The following is a 22613-nucleotide window of genomic DNA, read 5'->3' as shown; positions in this document are numbered from 1 at the left end:
CAAGCATTACAGCCAACAAGACACTAAACTATTTTGTGCCACAAGCAGAGAATAGGAGGAATTGAGGTGCACTTGTGCCCGAAGCCCCTGTGATGAGAAGGAAATGATTACGTGACATCTACCCAGATAATCTTTACAAGTGACCTATATCCACACGCTACAGAAGATAGCAAAAACCCCTAAAGTCAGTGCCAATCTGACCTGGGGGAAAATCCCTTCCAAATCCCAGATATGGTGATCATATGGTGAGCATGTGAGCAAGAATTAACCGGCTGAGCAGGTGTGGTGTCACCTCAGAGCCCTACACCCCTACTCCCTTATTGAATAGTTCACCTTCAGCTGTGGCCCTCTCTGATGCCTGAGAGAGAGGATATTTTAAAAAACCTTCAAACCCAGAATTCACTGGGGGAAAAAATTCCTTTCTGACCCCTGCAACCATCTGAAACCATGAAGCATGAGTTTTAAGGAACTTTAGACTTAAAGTGGAGTGAGCCCCCAGGGCTGCCAATCCCTGTCCCACACCATCACAGACAATCCCATCATACAATCACACTCCCATATTTGTCCAGTTCTCTCTCAAAACTAATTAAGTTGTTTGTCCCCTTGACTCCTATTTGGAGACTGTTCCAGAACCTCATTCCTCTAATGGTTAGAAATCATCTTCTAATTTCCAGCCAGAATTTGTTCAAGGCCAGTTTATACCCATTTGTCTTTCTACCAGCATTGTCCTTTATCTTAAATAGCTCTTCATCTTTTGTGATATTTACCCCTTTTGTATTTATAGAGAGCAATCATAATTCCATCAGTCTTTTTGCTAAATTATACAAGCCAATGTATTCCAGTCTCCTCTCATAAAATAGGCCCTCCATTCCCCCTATCATTCTAGTAGTTGTTCTTTGCACCTGTTCCAGTTTAAATTAATCTTTCTTGTACATGGATGACCATAACTGTGCATAGTATTCCAGATGAGATCTTACCAGTATCTTGTACAATGGCATTAATACTTCTCTATCTCTACTGGAAATGCCTCTCCTGATGCATCCTAGGATTGCATTTGCCTTTTTCACAGCCGTATTTCATTGGTGGCTCATAGTCATCCTGTGTTTGACCCATACACCCAGCAGGAAAGCATGAAATAACAAAATAAAAACAGAAGAAATGAAAATACAATAAAAATTAGAGGATTATAGAATAAATGAATGAAAATATTAAAAACAAGGACCTTACCTCCTTGAACACTGCAACTCAAAAGTGTCCAACAGTGTGTGAAGAGAGAACGGATGACTTACTGCCATGGCATCTGTAAAGGAGAGGGTTTACTACCCCTTATGATTCACACTTAGATCATTGTGCTGGACAGAGCTGGAGCAAATAAAAAATGCGAAGAGGTGAAAATAGATATTGTAAACCCCAGAGCCTATGCACCTGCTCCAGATTGCTAGGTATTATGGAATAGTTTCCACAATCCAGATGACCTGCAATGCTTGTAAGGAATTCTGTCTGTGAATTCAGTGCTCTTTGTGCTCCAACAGGGTGTCTAAACTGCACAGCTGCAGCCTGCAGTTGCACAGTCATGTTCACGCAAGTTGAGTATGTACAATTCTCTAGTGTAGATAACCCCAGGGAATACAAAACTAAGGGCCCACTTACTCTGACAAAACTACCATGTTGGGGAATCATGTTATAGTATGATTTGATTTTTCCCCATTTATATGGGATCCATGTTATAAGTATTGTACAATGTTATATAGTGTGATGGTCTTGATTGTTGGTCTTTTGTGTCTGATATCAGACACTGTTGGACACAATGTGAAACTGTAGTTAAGACCAACTCAAAGTGACATCAGTGGTCTATGCTTGCATTTAAACCATGTGCAAGTGATCAGGTGCTGAAATTATTCCTTAAACTTGTTGACATCATACAAAAGGTAATTTTTCCAGTGTACACCAGATCAAAGGGTGTGCCTGTTTCATAAAACCAGGGACATGTTTCAAGAAGGAGAAAATTGCTCATTTTTTTGTTCAACCAATGATCTTTCCTGGATTTAACATTTGAATTGGTAGCTGAGATGGTGAGGAATGTGCCAATGGGGATGAAATTATTTCCAAGATCTGTCCCTCACCTGTGGAAGGAACTTTTAATTAAAATACTAAAATTATGTAATTTGCCAAATGTGACTGTTCACAGATTTATGTATTTAAAACACACTGGAGTAAATTCAGCTCTGGTGTAAGTCGGTCAAACTTCCATGGGGTTTGAATACATGTATTACTTTCTATGCAGGTTACCCAAGTTTGTACCCAACGCTTATTGTCTTGAGAGGCCAGGACCGGGAGCACTGCAGAAAGAACAAATTGCAACTTTCTCAAGCAATGTTATCTGGCTGTCGTGTGAACCAGCATTTATTATTCTGGATGGAGAAACATTTAGCATTCCTCAATCTCCAAGTGTGCATGTGGGCAGTGAATACAAGTGGAGAAAATTGGGAGAACTTAGTTGAAGCCTCCTCCTCTTCAAAGTTTAAATAAGGTGTTGCTCATACTTTTTCTGTGACATCTGATGTCACCTTTTCAATGGTACTTATGAATGCTATTGTAAGCAGAAAGTTTTGTTCAGTGACTTGGAAGCATTTTTAAATGACATTTTGGGCAGTCTTGGAAAAATGCCACCGGCTGTTCATGAATTACAGAAAAATCCATGGAAGATTTTTGTCCAAAGTTCTCTTTTTCCATGGGTTCCCTGATAAATAGCATACCATATGCTATTATCTCATCTACATTTCCCTAGTACTAGAACCTGGCCCCAGCTTTTTCTTTGTCTATAGACTGTCACATTCAGTAGAGAAAATTATCACCTGTGGAATGATATGGAGTATGTCAGTTGCTTGTTGCATCCACTGACAGCAGAAATACAAATTTTATAATCTGTGGCACTAAAGTTTTTGTACTCCTACCTCTTCATTTTAAATTACATTGTCTATGAGATATTCTTCTTGAGAATTCCTTCTTGGCATCTCTCCATTGTCTGAGTCAAGTATTCCATTTTCCTGGTAGATGTAACCGTGCTATTTCAAATCAGAACACGTCTCTTCTGTTGCTTGGTTATTTCTAGCACTTGATAGTAACTGGGTCTTAATTCTGGGATGTCATGTGTCTCAATACGATCAGTAGGAAGGACAAATTTTGAATCACCTTTGCCAATTTAGGTGACTGTTTTACCTCTATTTAACATAAAGAATCACTTTGGTGATTGAAGTGTCTTTGCTTTCTCCTTGCACAAAAGAACTTCCTGTATCCTCTGTGTTATGTCACCAGTTCTGGGCTCAGTCTGCTAACTTCAAGAGTCATTCCAGGCTGGTAGCTTGTCCTTTCAGTTGTCACAAAGCCAAAACATTCAGCCAATGAAAAGATAGTTGGGTGTCTCTTAGTTTTCTCCCTTTTATGGCAATTTCTAGTTATACGGCTATATTATTTTTTGGTATTCTTAAATATTTCCCTAACACAAATTGTGAGTCTCTGAGGCAGAGACTATCTTTGTGTTGTTTGTATATACAGAGTCTAGTATAATGAGATCCTAAATCCCAGATTTGGATCTCTAAATGCCACTGCAATAGAAATAAATAAATAATGATGATAAATAATAGGGATCTTGCACCAAGAATTAGAAGACAATTTTAATGATGTTAGGCTATATTATTACTAGTATTATTTATTTATATTGTAGTAGCCTCATCCAGGTTAGGGTCCCACTTCGCTCAGCACTGAACAGACATAGTCCATGAAAGTCCCTGCTCCAAACAGCTTACAATTTAAATGACAAGATTTTACAGATGGGTGAAACAAATAAGCAGGCAGCAGGGGGAGAAAGGATGGGTTAACAATAATAATAGGATATTTTAGCACAGATTAGCAGTGTGTACAATTCTAAACCAGACAATAACAGCAGTCACAATTCACCACATGCCTAACTATTAGGAAATAGGAAAAGAGATCTCTCCAGAAGCTTGGAAGGCTATAACGCTAATCATCTATAAGCAGAATGATATCCCCCTCACAGAAGGAACACTGGAGGAAATCTACAGTTAGATATTTTCACATGCCAGTTTTATAAAATGAAACTGATCCAACATTCAGAGCAAAACACAGAAGGGAATGTTATAGTAAGGGGAACCAACTCTTGGGAATATTTCCAAACTGAAAGCCATTTGTTCCAGTGTTAGAAATCTGGAATATTCTTTAAAAATTGTAATTTATCTTCTCACTAATCTCCTACATTCTCCTGGCATTTCACTTTTTCTACATTAATCCGTTTTCTCAGTAAGTGTCTTCCATGAGACTTTATTTGCTAAAATGTAGTCCTCAACCACTCATACAATTTTTGCCACCATCCTTGCTTGGGTGCAGTTTGAAAGTCTTAGCCTAGTATTAATTTCAGATCCAAAATGATCTGACATGGGCTTCCAAAAGAGAAAGTAAACCAGAAACAACTCCATCATACTCTCAGGTCTATGTAATCTCTCATCTTTTACACAATATTTAATATATGTATTTAATTTTCTATGCAGTGGTGGTAGAGCTGTATTGGTCCCAGTATATTAGAGAGATGGGGTGGGGGAGGGGGGAGGCAATATCTTTTCTTGGACTAACTTCTATTGGTAAGAGAGAAGGGCTCTGTGTAAGCTGGAAAGCTTGTCTCTCTGTTTAATTTTGTACTTTTTCTGTGTTCAGATTTTATTAAATAATATTTTTGGCATTTCTCTTCTGTCTCTACTAGGGTAATTGAGTGTCATTTGAAGCTCTCCATCCCACTGTTAGTATAATTATGTTGCATTAATGTCACATTTTTATAGGAGTGTGTTTTGGGTTTCTCTGAATTATCTTTGGATCTTCAAGGATACCTCCACAGTTTTATCTATCTTTATGCTCTCTCCCACCTTTTTAGGCTTTCTGCTGGAGCAACTTCCCCCAGCTGTGAATGGCTGCACATGGGACCTATTACCCTGTCAATATTGGTATGAGGTTAGAAAAAGGATGTCAACCAGTGTTTTGAGGCTAGGAACTCTGCTCCAGAATTGACCAGAGGGGTTGGTGCCTGCAGAGGATGAGCATGCTATTTCTGCAGCACTCCTAGTCACTGTCACTCCAGGAGCAAAGGCTCATGCTCAAGAGATGAACTCTGTGTCTCTTCAGGTTAGTGCAAAGCCGTTATGTCTTGCTGTTAAGATATAATAGCCATTAATTGAAACAAATCCAAATGTCTAACATGAATTAATACCACAAATACTTGAAATCTTTCATGCTATTTATTAAGGAAGAAATTCTCTTCTGGTCTCCGCTTACAACAGTTTATTGAATGCTATTTTATATGTAATTCAAAAATCTATGTAGATGAAAGGGGATTTCTTTCTGTCGCTTTATAGTAATGGCTTTTTATATCAATCTGTTTGTCTTAGAGGTGTCTAAATGATAGCCTCAGATGTTATTTGCAAATAATTTTTTCTTTGTGATTTAGCAGTAAAATGTGAAGTCTTTCTGCTGCGTCATACTCACACAGGAATTACTGTGATGAAATGAGCACATGTAATCTGAGAAAATTGGGAAAAGGCACCATCTAGTGCTCTCTCGATAGTATTAAAAGGAACTCTCTTGTGGCCATAGTTTATTTCCCTCACAGTTCTGCTAATGCTACAGTGAAATTGTGAAGAAAAAATACCTACAAGGAATAGTGCAGATGGGTAAATCCCTTAACATTACATTTATAAACATTCTTTTGTGCGCACCAATTAATAGTAAGTAATCAGCTGACCTAATGTCAGGTTCTTCAGTTGAAAATTCTGATACTTTAAATATCACATTAGCAACAATATTGCATCTTATGTAATGGAATTTACACATTTTGGTATAATACAGATGGGAGCCTAAATTCACTACTTAGGTAAGCAAGTATGACTCCCTCCATTGAAGTTTGTGTCTGTTTACACCAATAGTGAATGTGATGAAGGGAATGACAAACACAAAGATAAGACTCTAGTCATGGACTTGGATCCTGAATAGATTCTCAATAAATAAGAATATTTTAAAAATTCCAGTTCATATGTAATAAACCAATATATTCTTATTCTGAGATGATCCCTACCACCTGTCTAACTTTTAGTAGTGGGATAATCTGGGATATATACCCCCACCTCAATGCATATAAAAATAAAGAAAATATTCTTCGTTATTTTTTCCCCAAGATTTGAATGATACCAAATAAAACTTAAAATGGCAATAAATAGTTGTCAATAGTTCAAAATAGTGCCAAATTAACTTTTTAAATACAAAAATGCAACATTTTTAATTAAAAAGTCTATGTAGGTTTTTATGTGACTGTCACTAGTATCTGAATGCCTTCCAGCAGTGCACTAAGGAATAAGTGATGTAACTCTCAACTTGCACCTGTGAGCATCCCAAAAACAAATTACAGAAAACTTAATACAAATAAAAGCACTTAACAATCAGAGGATTCATATAGCCCTCAAGCAAGCAGCTCCGTTTAGCTCTCTGGTCTTTCACCTCCAATTCCAGAAGCACACCGGGCTTACGCTTTATTAGTCCACAACACTCTCCTCCACCTCACACAAATGCGTATAAGGGTCAGTCATCCCCCCCCCATTTGCCCACAGATAAGAATTAATTAGTATTTGATAAGGTTCCTTTTGAATATTTACCTTTGATTTCAGTGTACACGCTCACTACAGCAAGGGGAGGGGTTCTGCCCTGATGTAATTAATCCATCTCCGCAGAGGGGGTAGCTAGGTCGACAGAAGAATGTTTCCACCAACCTAACATTGTCTACACGGGGATTAGCTTGGCATAGCTACGTCTCTCAGAGGTGTGCATTTTTCATACCCCTGCGAGATGTAGCTATGCCAAAGTAAATTTTCAATGTAATGTAGACCAGACCTTAAACTGGTCCCTTCCCTGTCTCCCATGAGCTTGGCTACTGATTCAATAGCAGTGTGTGGTCCAGCAATGGTGAACTCATGTTCTGCTGTAAAGTCTCAGGGCCCAATTACCCCACTGTGACTGACACATAGTTATGGTCCCAACAACGGGAGGAGAGCCACTTTAGCATCGCCATTTCCCCATCTGAGATTTGGAATTCAGCAAAGTTGCGTTGCACAACTTCTTAGAGCTGCTATTTTCTTTTAATATAAAAAACAAGGGGATTTAAAATGCATTTATGAAGTGGCTTTTGCATTCAAGTCTCGCAATTAAAAATCAAAGAAAGGACCGGAAATAAGAGTTGCAGGTTCTCATGTTAATGTTAATTTGCTCAGATTATCGGTATGTGGCGTTCTGGTTATTAACTATGTTACTGAATGCCGCCCATGATGAGACACACTATGTAGAACACACAGTAAGTGCAATGTAACCATATTAAACGCTAAAGCAGCGTGTTAGAACCCCTTTACTAATCAAAGCCCGTGCAATGTCCTGGACCTCTTTGATCTCTCACAGCTGGCTGAGGAGGGGGTTGTGTGTTTGCAATTCTATTGCCCACAGGTTCTACTGGGAAAGAACAGTTCTACTCGGTGCAGGTTTTTCAGGGTGGATCGTATAGGGCAGGTTATTTTGGGAAAGGGACAAGGGAGGTTTCTGTTGGGTGGGGGAAGGGAGTTGTACAGTGGGCAGAGTTCTGTGGGAGGAGATGGGAGCTCAATGAGTGGGTTCTATCGGCTGAGAGGGAGTCCTATGGGACAGGTTCTATGAGGGGAAGGAACCCCCAGGACTCCCCTTTCCCCCTGTAGAACCTGATGCTTCCCCATAGAATCAATCCTGTAACACTCCCTTTCCCCCCATGGAACTCATCCCCAGGACTCCCCATGGGGCGGGTTCAAGTGAGGAGGGGCAGGCTCTGTCGGAGGAGGAAGGTGTGCTGGGGGGGCAGGCTCTGTGGGGGAGGAGAGGAAAGTGCTGCGGGACGGGCTGCAGAGGCAGGGACGGAATTTGTGTGGGGAGAGGTGCGGGTTGCAGCGGGGCAAGGGCAGGCTCGCGGGTGGGTGGGGAGAGGGAAGTGCTGCGGGGAGGGTTGCAGGGGGCAGGCTCTGGGGGGGAGAGGGGAGTGGTGCGGGAAGGGACGAGGGGAGTGCCGCGGGGAGGGGGACTATTGCGGGGCAGGTTGCAGGGGGCAGACTCTGGGGCGGAGAGGGGGAAGTGCTGCGCGGCGGATTGCAGGGGGAAGAGAAGAGGAGAGCGCCGCGGGCGGAGGAGAGTTGCGGGCGGGTTGCTGGGGGCAGGCTGTGTGGGGGGCGGGGCGGGTTGCCGGGGGCAGGCTGTGTGGGGGGCGGGGCAGCTTCCTGGGCCAGCCCCGGCCCGGCGTGTTGGGCCCCGCGGTGTCCATGGCGACTGCAGCCGCCAGCCGCTGCTCTCGGCGTCTGGCGCTGCGGGCCGGGCTCCGCCGGCATGTACGACCGGGCTCCGCGGGCGCTCACTCTGCCCGCGGGCGGCACCGAGGCGCATGTGGGGCCCGGTTCCTACCAGCTGCCGCCCGGGAAACAGCAGACAGCAGGTAACGGGCGGGGAGCGTCCAGATTCGCCCCAAGCTCCTCCGCCCGGCCCGGCCCGGCCCGGCCTTCCCTTCCCCGCTGGAGCCGCGAGGGGAGCCCGCTCCCTGCACAGCGTCCTCCAAGCCCCTTGTCCGCACCCTGCCCTTCCCTGGCCCCGGCCCGCCCCGCAGCCTGTGCAGGCACCCGCCGTCAGTTGCTGCTCTGAGTCACTTGCGGGATAATTAAACAGCGCCAGAAACCGCGTCGGGAGACTGTGGGACGGTGCAGCTGAGTGAAACTTACATTCCCCGAGCTCCGGTTCAGGCGCCCGAGCAGGGCCTGAGCTGCTGGTGTTAACTCCAAGGTCTGACCCAGAGAGAGGTAGGACCATGGTACCAAAGTGTAAGGGGCTAAGCTTTGCCTTCACTGCAGAAGTAGGGGTTCATATCAAGAGAGCTATCTCCATGTAAAAAGGCAGTGGAGACAGGATACAGGTAGTTTTTACTTCAGTATAGCTGGTGGAGATCAACCAGGTGCCTCCCCATCCCACCCAAACTGGGATTTACCTCGACTAGCCACATAGAAGTAAAAACAACCAGTGCCTTGTATTGTTTAGGATTTTACATCAGGCTAGTTATCTTGAGTTGGTTGTCAAGATGGAGATGTGATTCCTTTCTTCAACTTGAACTATCTCCTCTTTCCATATATTTAAACATGGTGGACCTGATTTATATCACAAGCCGGTTTTACACTCTTGTAAAACCAGTGATTTACGCAGTGTTAATCCTGATTTGCATCTGTGTGAGAGGAAAATTAGGCCCAGGAACTTCTTCCCAATGTCCCGTGCTCTTTGCACAAATAACATTTGTAAATAGTTTTCTTGAATTCTGTTAGAGAAGTAGCCAACATCTTCTTAAAGAGCCTTTGCATGAGAAAAATCTTGGAAATCTTGCAGTGCAAGGTCCTAGGTCCAGCAGCCTGCTACAATGTTCAAATGATGGCTCTGTATTCAGAAATACCTTCCTAATTCTCTTGTTGAAAAACCTTATCTAATTTGCTATCCCACTTTGACATAAATGTGAGTTCTCAGTAGGATACAATGTGTGGCTGGGTTTTAATATATTTTTCTATAATATTTTACTCCTTTTGTGCCAAATAAAAGAAATGGAATCTCCTTTGGTGTTTATGTTCTCCATTTATGTTCTTTTCAACAAGAGCAATGCTCAGAAACTGAATATAGAAACATAGAAGGATGTCAGACAAGTTAATTTTTTTCTCCGCTTAAAGTAGGAATGATTTGAGAATATCTGCCTGTAGTACTGGAATCTCTCTCCTTTCAGCCTACTTAGTGATATCTTAGAAGCAGGTATAGAGAGCTCAGATACAAATTGAAATTAAAGTAGATATGAGTAATAGTCTCTTCCCAATCAGCCCAGTCAAAAGCCAAAATGGATATAGGATTAAGTTGATGTGTGTTTTTTTTTTTAGCCATTAAACATGGATTAATTATAAAGTCATGCCAGAAACAGAGTTCATTAGGTTGCCACCTAGTGGCACTGATCAGAGGTACAGCCTCTGAAAACACTAAAAAAACTAAATTGAGATCTGATAGAATAAGATTTTACCTAATTTTAATTATCTTAATTTTATCTGAAAAAAGGTAAGTTAAATGCAGGTTTTTATTCCTTTTAAACCATATAACTGGTCTTAGCCCTTGAAGACCATTTTATGGATCTTACTAAGGAAACTATTAGGAATGGAAGCGAGGAGCATTAAAAATAAACAAATGTAAAATTTCTTCTTTTATTTTATCTTATTTCATAGTATTATAGCATCATAGCGTTGGAAGGGACCTCAAGAGGTCATCTAGTCTAACCCCCTGCTCAATGCAGGAAACTTCTTTCCCTTTCCTCTCACTGTCAACATTACCTTATCCCAAATGAAAAATCCACTCAAAACTTTCCTAATGACCCTGAAGTGGGAGACTGCGTTGCGTTTAAATACAACTAAAGTAAAACCCAGTTGAAAACAAATAAAATTGTAATTAAGCATTACTTAATTTACAGGGAAATTAACTCAATTTTAAATACTTTTCTATAATTGTATGTACATCTGTCCAACCTTACTACATAATATCTGGGGTGTGTAGGATGTCAGACTAGATGATCATAATAGTAATTTGTGTGTATAAAATCTAGGATATCGATGAGTAACTTTTTATAACATATTTTATACAAACTATCTCAAATACTTTATGAAGTTAAATAATATGCTCAGAGTTAAATAATAGCAGAGGGGGAGAGAGAAAGTAGGAGAGGTTGGTAAAGGAGAAAATTTTTACTCAAGATTTTAAATGAAATGGAGGATCAATGAGGTAGAGAGATGCAGAAGTGCAGTGCCAGATGGAAGCAGCTACAAAGCAGGCAACCCCCTCACAACCAGTGGCCAGATTATGTGATGAGATTGAGAGGAGCCTAATGTAATCGATATAAAGAGGGAATAGAGCAAATTCATGGAGCATTTTAAAATCAGAAAATGGAATTTTGAAGTGGATCATGAAATGAATGGGTAGTTAGTGTAGTTGTTTAAATATGGGGGTAGTGAATTTGCACTTCCCTATACGTGTAGAAGGAGGTCAGTAGCCTTCTTGGATTCTCCATTGTTTAATAGTCTTGCAGTCAAAATTGGATGTCTTTCTAGCTCAAGCAAATCAATTAAATTGATGCAGGAATCATTTGGTGAAATTCTATGGTTTATATTATGCAAGACGTCAGACTAGATGATTATAATGTCTCCTATTGACCTAAAAATCTGTTAATCTCTCCTGTCCAAGCAGGAACATGAAGACATAGGGGATAGAGAAGCTATAGAGAATGTGTTTCAGGACTCTGTTAGCTGCTTCAGATCTAAAATATACTTACGTGGTGGCTTTCTGCTTCATAAAATAGTTTTATCGCTTTTTTCAACCACACATTCTAGCATATATTATTCTTTATATATTTCCCATTTTTTCAGTGGAGCAGAAAAATTAGATGAACCAAACGTTATGATTACTGAAGAATAATTTTGAAGCATATGTGGCCTGTTTGCTTTCTCAAACTCTTGTAAGTGCGTATTTTTTACTTGTTCTTTTTTTTTCACCCCCTCACTTGCAGATGGCTATGCTCCATTTCTTTCTTTGACAAGTCGAGACTTTACATTTACTATTCAAAATGCAGAGATTGATGTTCCAGGACCAGGACACTATGATATTGCCAAAGTACAGGTAAAATTATAGTAGTTGCGTTAAACAAGTTGAGAGATGAAATTGTCAATCTGACTTTCAAAACAGTAATAACAAGTGATTTTCATAACAAATTTCAGTTGAACAAATCTATAAACACCCTCCTTCTAAAATTAAATTGGCCAGCAGTGAGAGAGACAGCATGATGAGAAGTGAACATTTGGATGAGAACTTTTATTTATACACAATCCTTTCCTCATCCTTATTCTACTTCCACATGCACCCCCTTCTCCTCCCCAACAGAAAACTTACAAAATAGCCCTTGATGCCCACAAAGAATGATGTTGCTGAATGCTTGGTGACAGTTAAAAATTCCATTTTTTCCGAGTGCTTTTATGTGGCTGTCCGACTCCCTGGACTTTCTGTAGTTTTCATGCAGTTCACTTCCAGTAGTAGTGGGTACTTTGTGTGTGGTATAGGTCAGGATTTCTTGGTGCCCCAATGTACTAACAGATAATATAATTTTAAAAGAGCTAAGACCCAGGAGGTTTGAGTAATGAATGCTGTATTGATTTTGATAAATTAAACTATTTAGTAATGGTTTCTGTAAGAGTAAAGGAAGTTCAGGTTAATGCTGAATGAATTATTTGAGAGCAAAGGCAAAGGAACCTTCTCAAGCTTGCTTGGTGGGTTTCTGTATGCTCTATTACAGCGGTGTGCAAACTTTTCCAGCCGTGCCCCCCTTACCATTCATGGAATTTGTTGCACCCTCCTGCATTACTTGTAATCTGAAATTGTCTTTTTTTTTTAATTTTGGGCAAAGACTTTACCCTGCAGTGGGACTGGAATCCTGCTGTCATAATAGAGGGAGTGGGATAAAAATTCAACAAACAATGCTGGAGCAGGTAGGAGTGGGTATTGCAGGGAAGGATGGGAGCGTGTGACACTCTGTGTCTGAAAACAACATCCCAAAAACCACATATTCACCAATGTCATATCATTACGATATGTTCTGCACAAATATGCTTTGTTTTCTATTATTTTAAAAGTCTTGCTCTGCTAAACATTAATATCCTGTTGGATTGTATGTGCTACTATAGTACATGAAGTTATAAAGTATTGTTGTAAATGCTACTAGAACATGTTGCAAAGTGGGAAACTCCCACAAACAGCCTTTCAGGCACAACAACAGACAGTGTTAATGGCTCTCACCCATTCAAGAATAGATTTCACTAGCAGGAATTGTTTACAGTTAAGACTTCACTGTAGGAAGCATGTTTGCAATGGGGTTGCTTGACCAATGGGAAGCAGCCTCCATGTCAAATGCATGGACTTATTCTAGCAAGCTGAAACAAATCATAAAAGGGGGAGCATGATGTCATCACTTGACTCCACTCCCATTCAACTGAACACCTGAGGTGTCATCTGAAAGACAAAAGGACTTTGAAAGGAGGGAGGGGAGTCCCAGGCAGGGAAGGTTGCCCAACCTGTGTTTAAGAAACTGCTTGTACTGTACAGGCATATGTTAGCAACCAGCCAGGTGCCCAAGCTACTGCCAATTATTGGGATGGACTACCAATTATTCTGCTTGCTGCTTTTAGCCATTTTTAGACCTTTGCAGGCATAAACTAGGCAAACCAGGAGGAGAGCAGTGTCAGACAGTGAATACGTGAAGTGGAATTGACTCCACATACTCTCTCTCAGAGCATGCTGTGGAAAAACAGGAAGGGTGGATATTTTTTAGAATTGTCAGTATAGGGAAATTTAGCTATCAGACTAACAAGACTGCTTGCTTAACAATATTTTTTTAGTGGCATGTCTCTAACTCCTGCTTTTGCCCAGTGATTGATTTGTTTGGTCAGCTATGTAACATTCTTTTGATTGACATGTGTCTGTAACTTTTGGGGTGTAAGAGAGAGGTAACAAGTCTGTCATGCTGATTGCTTTATGAACATATTGAAAAGATTTCCACGCACAGATGGAAGGACTGGGCATCCAGAAATCTGTGACTGATTCACCCAGAAGACTGCCTCAGACTTGTGGGGTAACTATCAAGTTTTGGGGTATTTGTGGTATTTGTTTGTGCTTAAAATTAATAAGTGGAGACTTCCGGTAAAGGTAATTCCAATGGGAATTGCTGGAGACCACTAAAGTAAAGCTTTAAGTTAAGAGCACTTGGTTTTGATTTGTCTGTGCCAGCCATATAACAGGCAGAAGTACTGCGTTTCCTTTGGTTTATTACCTGATACTGACTCAAAAGAGACTAAAAGTTACTGGGTTGAAGAACACTGGGTAACAGTGCCAGCTGACAAGAGTGAGACATTGCGTATTCACGAGCTTGTTAATGTGTAGAATTGAGACTGTGACCTTATGTTTATTTAATTTGGTAACTTCTTGTAATCTCTTTACACTTGCCACTTTTATAATCACTTAAAAACTATTTTTCTCTAATTAATAAACTTGTTTAATGTTTTATCTTAACCAGTGTGTCTTTGAGTGAAATGTTTAGACAAACTGCTCAGTAACCAAAGCTGGTGCACATGCCTTCCACTTTGAGGGAAGGGCGGACTGGATAATAATCTCCACTGGTCAGGCTTTTTGACCAAGGTAGATGGTGTAGTCCTGGGCTGAGAAGCCAGCTAGAGATTCTCTATTGTTGGTTCATTAGTGGCTGGAAAGCATTCATTGAACTAAGATGGGTGTCTTCTCTGCCTGTGGAGGGCTGTGGAAGTGCAGTACCTGTCAGAGGTTTGTGGCTTTTCACAGCATCACTGTGTGAGGGGGAGCCCACCTGGTCAGACAGAGGGCTCAGTGGTATCCCAGCCACCAGGCAGTACCTCAGGGGTTCTGCATACTGTCACCGAGCAGGATTAAAAACAACAGTCTTCCCCCACTGCAAACAACACGAACGCCCTGGCCAGCAGCTGCCACCCAGCTCTGAAGGCAACGCCGCTGCTAGCAGCAGTGCAGAAGTAAGGTCACCCGGAGAGCAGTGGCTGCTGGCTGTGGCATTGCTTCTGTGCTGCTGCTGGTGGCAGTGCTGCCTTCAGAGCTAGGTGGCTGGAAAGCAATGGCTGGTGGCCGGAGTGTTCATGTTTGTAGTGTGGGAGGTCTATTTTTTTAAATTCTACTCTTGTCCTTCCCTGAAATACCCACTCTATTTTTATCCCACTCCCGCTATTATGGTGGTGGGTCCTGCGGGACTCACAGGATCCCAGTTTCTTCATGAGTCCCTAGAATCTCTTGCACCCCTTCCCACCTCCCCCGCTGTTTGTGTACCACTGCTCTATTATACATGTATTTTTAGGATTTCAATACTAATAATAGCAATAAAGAGAAGCTGGAATTTTATTTAATTCCTTCATTCTCCATTTATCTGGAAACATTGTTTGCTTACTGGTTAGATGTATTTGTTTTTTAGATTTAAGTTTATCTGAAAGCACATGTAAATGTTTAAGGATTATATAGGTCCAGATTGTGTCTGACTGCTCTGAGAATGTTGTTAAAGGTGGAAAGGGTACCAGAAGCCTCCCTTCACCCACGTCCATGCACATCCATGCTGACATCCATGTCAGCAATTATGAAATATGTAAAAGCAATGCAGTTAGTGTAAGCATTAAACAGTTTCTAAAGTGTGCTGCTATTTTACAGGGGAAAAATTCATTACTATGGATATGTCATTGTAATATTGTATACTTGTTTCTGATCTTCTCCACTGCAAACTCCTTTGACTTGCTGACTACAATTTACACCCTCCAGTGGGAAAAGGCAGTAATACAGTCAGTTTCTTACTAGCATGCTATAAAAGCAATTGTAGTTAAAAGTATCAGAAGGTCTCTTCAGTGCTCTTCCTCATGTTTTGTCTTCCCGCTGAATCTTGCTTCTGTTTTAATTTATACTGTGAAAAATTAAATAATCCCTTAAAGTAGGGATTTACTACCATTATATATACTAATCTTTATTTTGTAGACAAATTAATTGTAAATTAGTTGTGTAAGGAAAAGGTACTTATGGTTTTGACAGCACTTAGAGTTGATTATCAGTCATCCAATGTGAAACTTGCGGATAGTCATTTTCTTTTATGGCTGGGTACAATGGGGGAAAATACTATAAAAAGTGGGCAAGTAAACCTGTTTTATAAAGATATTTTGTACCATTTCTTCCCAGATGTGTCATAATATATTATGTTACTTTGGTTTAGTTAATGTCACACTAACACTGCATTTTATGAAATCTGTCATAGTACAGCATAAATGATGTAATGTGGTATGACGTGAAATAACACAAATCAAAAAAGTTAATTAAGCAATTTCTGACATCTTACTTTAAAAATGCAAATTTTACAGAAATATAGTTATAAAAATGCATCTCTGGTTTACTAACTGGTTATGGATAGATTGTGCTGTTATTGTCAACGATTTTTAAGTACAGTAGCAGCACTAATGTTGAAATACAATATTTGGTGTTCCTTTGAGGTTCTATTCTCACAGTATGTCTTAGTTCCCTTTAAATTGAGACATCAGGAGTGCTTCATTTCTGCTTCTTCTACTGTATTATGAAGAAAAAGGCAAAATCTGTTCATACTGTGAGCCAGTTCTAACCCCTACAATAATTGCAAGAGTTGTAATTCTATTAGAGCTGCCTCAAGGTGTCAGACAACAGCTCCTCCCTCTCCTGTGGACTTCCTTATTAGGCCCCCTTCACTTTCTTGAAAAGTCCTCAGCCCCCAAGAAGGGACAGTGGCAGCCACTCATTAGAAGCCCAACATCACATAGTTGCTGATTCCAAAGCTGTCATCATCTAGATTCTTATAACAGAACTTGTTCACCACTGGTGCTGCTTCTTCTCAATCATTGATAAGAACACAACAACCCATTGATTCTGAACCCAGTGTATTTAAAATGCAGAAGCTTTTGTCTGTACAATTCAACTCAAATTTGTTTAAACCTATTGATATTATAAGTTATCTGGGGCAGGAACCATCTTTTTGTTCTGTTTGTACAGTATCTATCACATTGGGCTCCTGGTCCACATTTGGGGCTCTCTTAGGTACTGCAATATGAACAAATAGATGATAATAAATTATATGGTGATTTTGCTTTACTGGAAAAAGAAGAAACAATAACTGATACCTTACTGCATTAGAAAGCCAAGAGATACTTATAATTCACCGAGAAGTATTGCTATAAGAATTTTTAAAATAGCATTTCATTAGAGAATGCAGAGGTGAAACAAACATCTTCAGCCTCTTTATCCAAATAGTTGCATTTCCTATTTTAAGTCAAGTAAAACCATACTGAGAAAAGAAAATTAATCTGTATTTAGGGTATTTTAATATAAATTGCTGCAGACATATATCAGCTCTTTGGTTTAAAGGACTGACTATGAACTTTAAAACATTTTTTTATGAATTTCTTGTCAGGTTCATAATTCACTTTACTTCATAATTTCACAGAATATTTGTTTTCTCATATTTTTAGAATAGTATAAAAGGTGGTAAGAGTCCGCAGAACAAAGAAAAACGTTTCAAAGAGATCAGTACAGACACTCCAGGACCTGGAAGCTATAGCCAATCTCCTGCTGTGGCATTAGAGATTAATAACAGGAAGCAGAGGGAGCCTAAAGAACATAGTCAACTGGTATGTTAATAAAAAAAAAAGGGCTATGCCATATTCATTCTTTTTCTTAAAATTTGACGTTGATCACAGATGTTAACTTAAAATTTATAAAAACACAAGTAAGCACATTACTGAACTTAATTTTTTCAAAACCAGCCTGAAATGGTACATCTACAGTGTGCTCACAGTTATTACAAAGCAGACCTGGTGATGGAAGGAAGTTGAATTAATGGGGAAAAATAAATACTGAAAAATGAAGCAAACCAAAACCTATAGAACTACCATGAAGCCATTTTAAATAAGAATAAATCTTTTAAAAGAATCATCTTCCAGTATACACTAAAGTATACTGAAGTACAATTTTCTAAAACAAAAGTACTAAAAGTACAATTTTCTCTCTGCCTCATTCAGAGGAGGAATGTGCATCCATCTCTCCTACCTCAGGGGTGAGTGCCTCAATCACCATGCTATAGAGTAATTTTCACTTACTCTCTTTGGTCCAACTGATATTTACATAATTCATGCATAGTAGAATGGCATTGGCAGGAGAGGCTGAGCAAAATAGCATACAGCCTGGTGGCTAGGGCACTCATCTGGCAGAGAACCAAGTTCAAGGCCCTTCTCTGAGGAATACATAAGTATTTATACAAAATAGAAAGCTTCAACAGGAGAGATCAAGAACAACCCACTCCAGAAAAGTCTATAGCCTGGTTGTTGGCATGTTCACCTGGAATGAGGAGATGAGACTTCAAAGCTAGTTCAAGTATTCCTACCCTGGCTGCAATCACACCTCTTGATTGCTGTGTAGGCATACCCTTAGAGAGCAGCCAAAGAGGTTACATGGTGTTTCCCCCGTTGGCTACAATGAATGTGATTATCTGTACTGGCCCTATCCCCGGCAAAGCAGTAGAATTCATTGGTTTGTGCTTGAGTAATGGGCAGACTCAAAAATCCATGTTCAGTGCAGATTTGGAGGTCTGACATTTACTGAAGTAGGATATAGCAACATTCTACTTTATTTGGGTTAAATTTATGATTATCAGAAAGTTTTTAAGGGCTTCTGTAGTTAACTTCAGATTGAGTAGAACTCAGATGTGTTTTGCATCACTGCTTTATTGGATCACTCTTTATTTGCCAGCTTCCCTCAGGTGACTTTTATTTGTAATTTATCAGCATGGTAGTTGAATTACCTTTAGGTCATCAATGATAAAAGTTTATTGCACATTTGATAGCAATAAATCACTGAAAGAAATGGGATTACAGTCAAATATATAGGGAGAGGCTTCTGTAATCATAAAAATTACAGTGTAAATTTTATTTTACAAAACTATTAGTAGAAATTCTATCCAAACAAATAAAGAGATCAGAAGTTTGAAGTTAGCTGAAAAGGGATAAACATCAAATTGGGGAAGTCTGCACAGAAATTTTTTTTCACTCTGCTAATAGGACTGCTTGAATGCAAAACACTGTATTGTTGTTATCCTCCTATATAGATGGCATTATAATGTTCAGTGGTTACTTAATGATTCCATAGTACAGTGAAATCTGTTAAAACTCTATGTGATTCAAAGTAAAGTTAATATTCTAGATCACCTTTTTAATAAAGACTATATCTTTTTTTTTTTTGGGTGGGTTCACTTTCAGTTCATGCAACATGGGTGGAATGTGTTTGTGATCTAATTTAAAGCTCAATCTAATTGTTTTTATAGAGGACTGCTGGCAGTATAAAAGTCTACAGAAAGGTGGATGGTCCGTCTATCCCTTCTCCAGGCCAAGCATTTGGGTATGAAGAAGCTGAAGATGGCACTCTTATTAAACAATACCCACCTCAAAGAGATGTGACATTGGGCCCAGCATACTATCAACCAGTATTTGTAAGTAATTTTAGAACAATTTCGTAAGACTGGCTATCGGATTATAAAATAATTTAAGGTTGATCTTTAACTATAAAATTTTGTTATGGCATATTTTCTCTTAAGAGTGAAAGTTAATGGTACTGGTAGCACTATATTTCTGGGTGGCTATAGAGCCAATTTCATTTCTGATGTTTACAGTTCAGCTCCATTGAAATAAGTCGAGGGGGACCTACTTCGTTATTGTTGAATTTGTCTTGAAGAATAGAAAACAGAATAGATTTAAAAGATAGTTGCTACAACCTTTTCTACCTGGCTGGAAAGAAAATATGATAGCAACCACTAGTTTAGCAAGCAATGCTGTGAAGAGTACGAGGGCTGAATTAAGAAGGAACGTGCTCGGAGGCTGGACAAACTCTGTCTGAATTTAACGTTTCTTTTTTTTTTAAATAAATTCAGTTTCTAGCTCTTTCTGTGGGAAAGATATCCTTCTGAATACCAAATTGAGGCAGTTGTCTTAATGAGTCTACAGGCAGGCTGAAACAGTAGCTCTAAGGGACACAAGCTGCCTTGTATATCTAAATGGGCTGTTTATGCTGAAGCAAGTTAGATGTTTCAACAAACTATTTTGACGTTGGATAATTTTAGCAAAAATATTCATTTTCTCTGGGATTGCAGCCAGAGCTATAGTAGAATACTACTACTCTTCCCCTTCCAGTCTCCTCCATGAAATAGTAGTAGATGAAATAAAACTAATAGCAGGTAAACCATAGTTTAACTATTATCTACGGTTTGGAGCCTTTGTAGTCTTCTGTATTTTTGTCAGATTGCTTTACATGGTGCTTAGAGTGACTAATAATCTCAGTACTTGCCAGTTATCACAAAGAATTAGGCTGGGCTGCTCGGGCATCTGAGAGCAGGGATGACTGTCTCTTTTGTACTCTCCAGGCTGGTGCCAGGATATTGTAGAGGAAAAGGAGGAAGCTGCTTCACTTGTATGTAGATGAATGAGGAAGAGGGGTGAGTGGGGAGAGACAGAGCAAGCTGGGGTGTGGTAGACAGGAACAGGAGAAGAGAGAGAGAGAGAGGGACCAAAGAGAACAGGTTGGAGTAGGACATACTTAAGTATGGAGGCAGGATGGGGCAGGCTGGGAAGATGGGCAGAAAGATCTATAACCGTGAGAGCACAGTCCCATTCAGAACTTGGAATACTAGTGGAACATTGTCAGCTTCTTTTTTTAAAGCAGTATGATTTTGACTCATGTTTTGTAATTTCTCTGCAAGGGCTTGAACTTGCAATATGTTGAGCATTTGGCCCAAATCCAGCAAAGCACTTAAGTGCATGTGTTACTAAAAGTATATGAGTAGTCCCATTGACTTTATTGAAACGACTTACTTACTTAACGTTATGAATGTACTTAACTCCAGAGTGCTCAGCCCTTTGTATGAATGTGTTTCAAAAGTTGAAAGTTTATCCTGAAGTTTAGAGACACTAGTGCACATACTTCTAATTTGCAGTTAATTCTTTTATAAAGCGATTTAATAATGAGTAACACTGTATGGACAGACATCTCAGGGAAGTCTTGTTTTCTTGTAATTCAACCTTGGTTGATTACAGTTACTTATGTGATGGAGATTGGGAAATGGCAGTAAAGAAACACTCTCTAGCAGTCCTACTCCCTGAAACACAAGAGCTTTTATAACTGTTTTGTGTTTTCAGGGTCTTAATTCACTTTGGCACTATCATGTTATTTTTAAAGAGTAAACTGTCACCCTAAAAAACAAACAAACACAAAACCCTAGTATGTTCTTTAATAAATCTGGAAACTTTAATTTAAAAAGACATAAGTCCAAAATCAAAAAGCATCCAGCAAAGACGACAGTACAACTCACTAGTACAGAAATGGCATGTCTGATTACTTTTGGCCACTGCTTTTCCTCTCTTAATCAAAATACTTACCTCCCCATCAGAGACACTACTTTTTTTTACAGTATAGTGTCATCATAAATCAGGATACTGAAACCTTGCCTAACACTTACAGGTAAAAACTACAGTGCCATGTCTTCACTAGGATTTTGCAGTGCAATAGCTAATCGGTGTTAGCTATCCCACAATAAAACCATGATTTTTTTGGCAGTGAAGACAAAGCCTTAGACTACTATAAAGCCAACATGGAAAAACAGATCACTGAAATGTTGACCATTGAGTAAGTGAGAGAAAGGAAAAGAAAGTTACCATTATGCTGTTGGCGGCAGCAGCTGCTCTCCCATTTTAAAGGGCTAGACTGTTGATTCAATTTCCTTATACTTTTATTAGGTCATATCTAGACCCATTAGAAGGCCCAGTTTCTGGAAAAGTCCATTGGGCCAGGCATGTGGAGGGGAAAATGTTAAGCCCGCTGTGAATGGAAGGGTTTGAACGTGAGATCTGGAATAAAAATGGCTGGAGATGTCGCCTTCCTCCAAAGTCAGAACAGAGTCAGTACTCACCTATTCTTGCTAAACTGGATATCCTCCCAGCCCCAAGAGGGAAATTTCTTGATCAAAACCAAAAGGCACTCACACCCAAGATACTGATGTTTCCCTGATGTTTCAGGGAACTAATTACCTTTCTGGTTCTTCAGGGAGGGACAGGAGCTGCTGTTCTTTAGCAATATGATGCTAACTTTCTTTTTTATTTTCTATGGATGGTGTGTCATTTGTTGGTTCTCTCATGTTAGGCTTATATGGAGATTTCTGCTTTAAAAGGTTTGTTAGTTTACAGGGATTTTCTCTTTATGGACTTCTGATGGACTTTATGTTTTTGGTGGTCATCTGGAATGGATTTGACCAAATATTTGGATCCTCAGAGTTAAGCAATCACATGTTTGTAGCTTATGAAAATTAAACTGAACTAAAAAACAGCCAAGGCAATATGTTTCACTCACAAAACTTTCTGCAAAAACAAAACAAAAACAGTACAAATTTAAGAAAGTCACTACTTAATGTCATCTGCAAAATGCATGTGACCGCAGTTTGTGCTTTTGTTCTGTAAGAGGTTTCATGAAGCTTTTCCTCTTTCTTTTGTTATGTTTGTCTTGTGTAAATTTTTGCCCATTTCTGTTTGGTGTCTGTGACAGGGTGCCATCAGCAGCATCATAATCATTGACATTGCTGCAGTCTGGAGAAGGCTGCAGGCCCAACGGAGGAGAATTATACACTTTCTTTTGGGGGGTTCTGAGTGCCTGGGTGACAATCACTGGGCTAATAAGTTAATTGGGGAGAATATAAGGGGAGAAACTAGGAAGCAAGGGATAGCGCAGGAGGAGGCTCAGAGGGTGAGCATGGGCTGGGGAGTGAGGGCTGCAGGAAAGCCTACCCTTGCTGTAAATCTGCATTGCCTGGCATT

The 22613-nt window shown here is 39.9% G+C and overlaps 1 protein-coding gene across 1 annotated transcript in view; it reads left to right on the top strand.

Moving 5' to 3' along the window:
• The first annotated feature begins 8304 nt into the window (after nucleotides 1–8304).
• The window catches only part of STPG2 (sperm tail PG-rich repeat containing 2), a 393190-nt gene continuing 378881 nt past the window's right edge, over nucleotides 8305–22613 (top strand). Inside the window, exons 1-4 of the mRNA XM_067557395.1 lie at nucleotides 8305–8554; nucleotides 11687–11796; nucleotides 17235–17393; nucleotides 19082–19246. Of these exons, the coding sequence (XP_067413496.1) occupies nucleotides 8449–8554; nucleotides 11687–11796; nucleotides 17235–17393; nucleotides 19082–19246 (540 nt within the window). The 5' untranslated portion in view covers nucleotides 8305–8448. The remainder of the gene's footprint in view (nucleotides 8555–11686; nucleotides 11797–17234; nucleotides 17394–19081; nucleotides 19247–22613) is intronic.

This window comes from Emydura macquarii, unplaced genomic scaffold (genome assembly GCF_026122565.2).
Source record: "Emydura macquarii macquarii isolate MOO-44397 ecotype Brisbane River unplaced genomic scaffold, CSIRO-AGI_Emac_v2 contig_1790, whole genome shotgun sequence".
NCBI classification, from domain to species: domain Eukaryota; kingdom Metazoa; phylum Chordata; order Testudines; family Chelidae; genus Emydura; species Emydura macquarii.
This window is presented reverse-complemented; position numbering and strand designations above follow the sequence as displayed.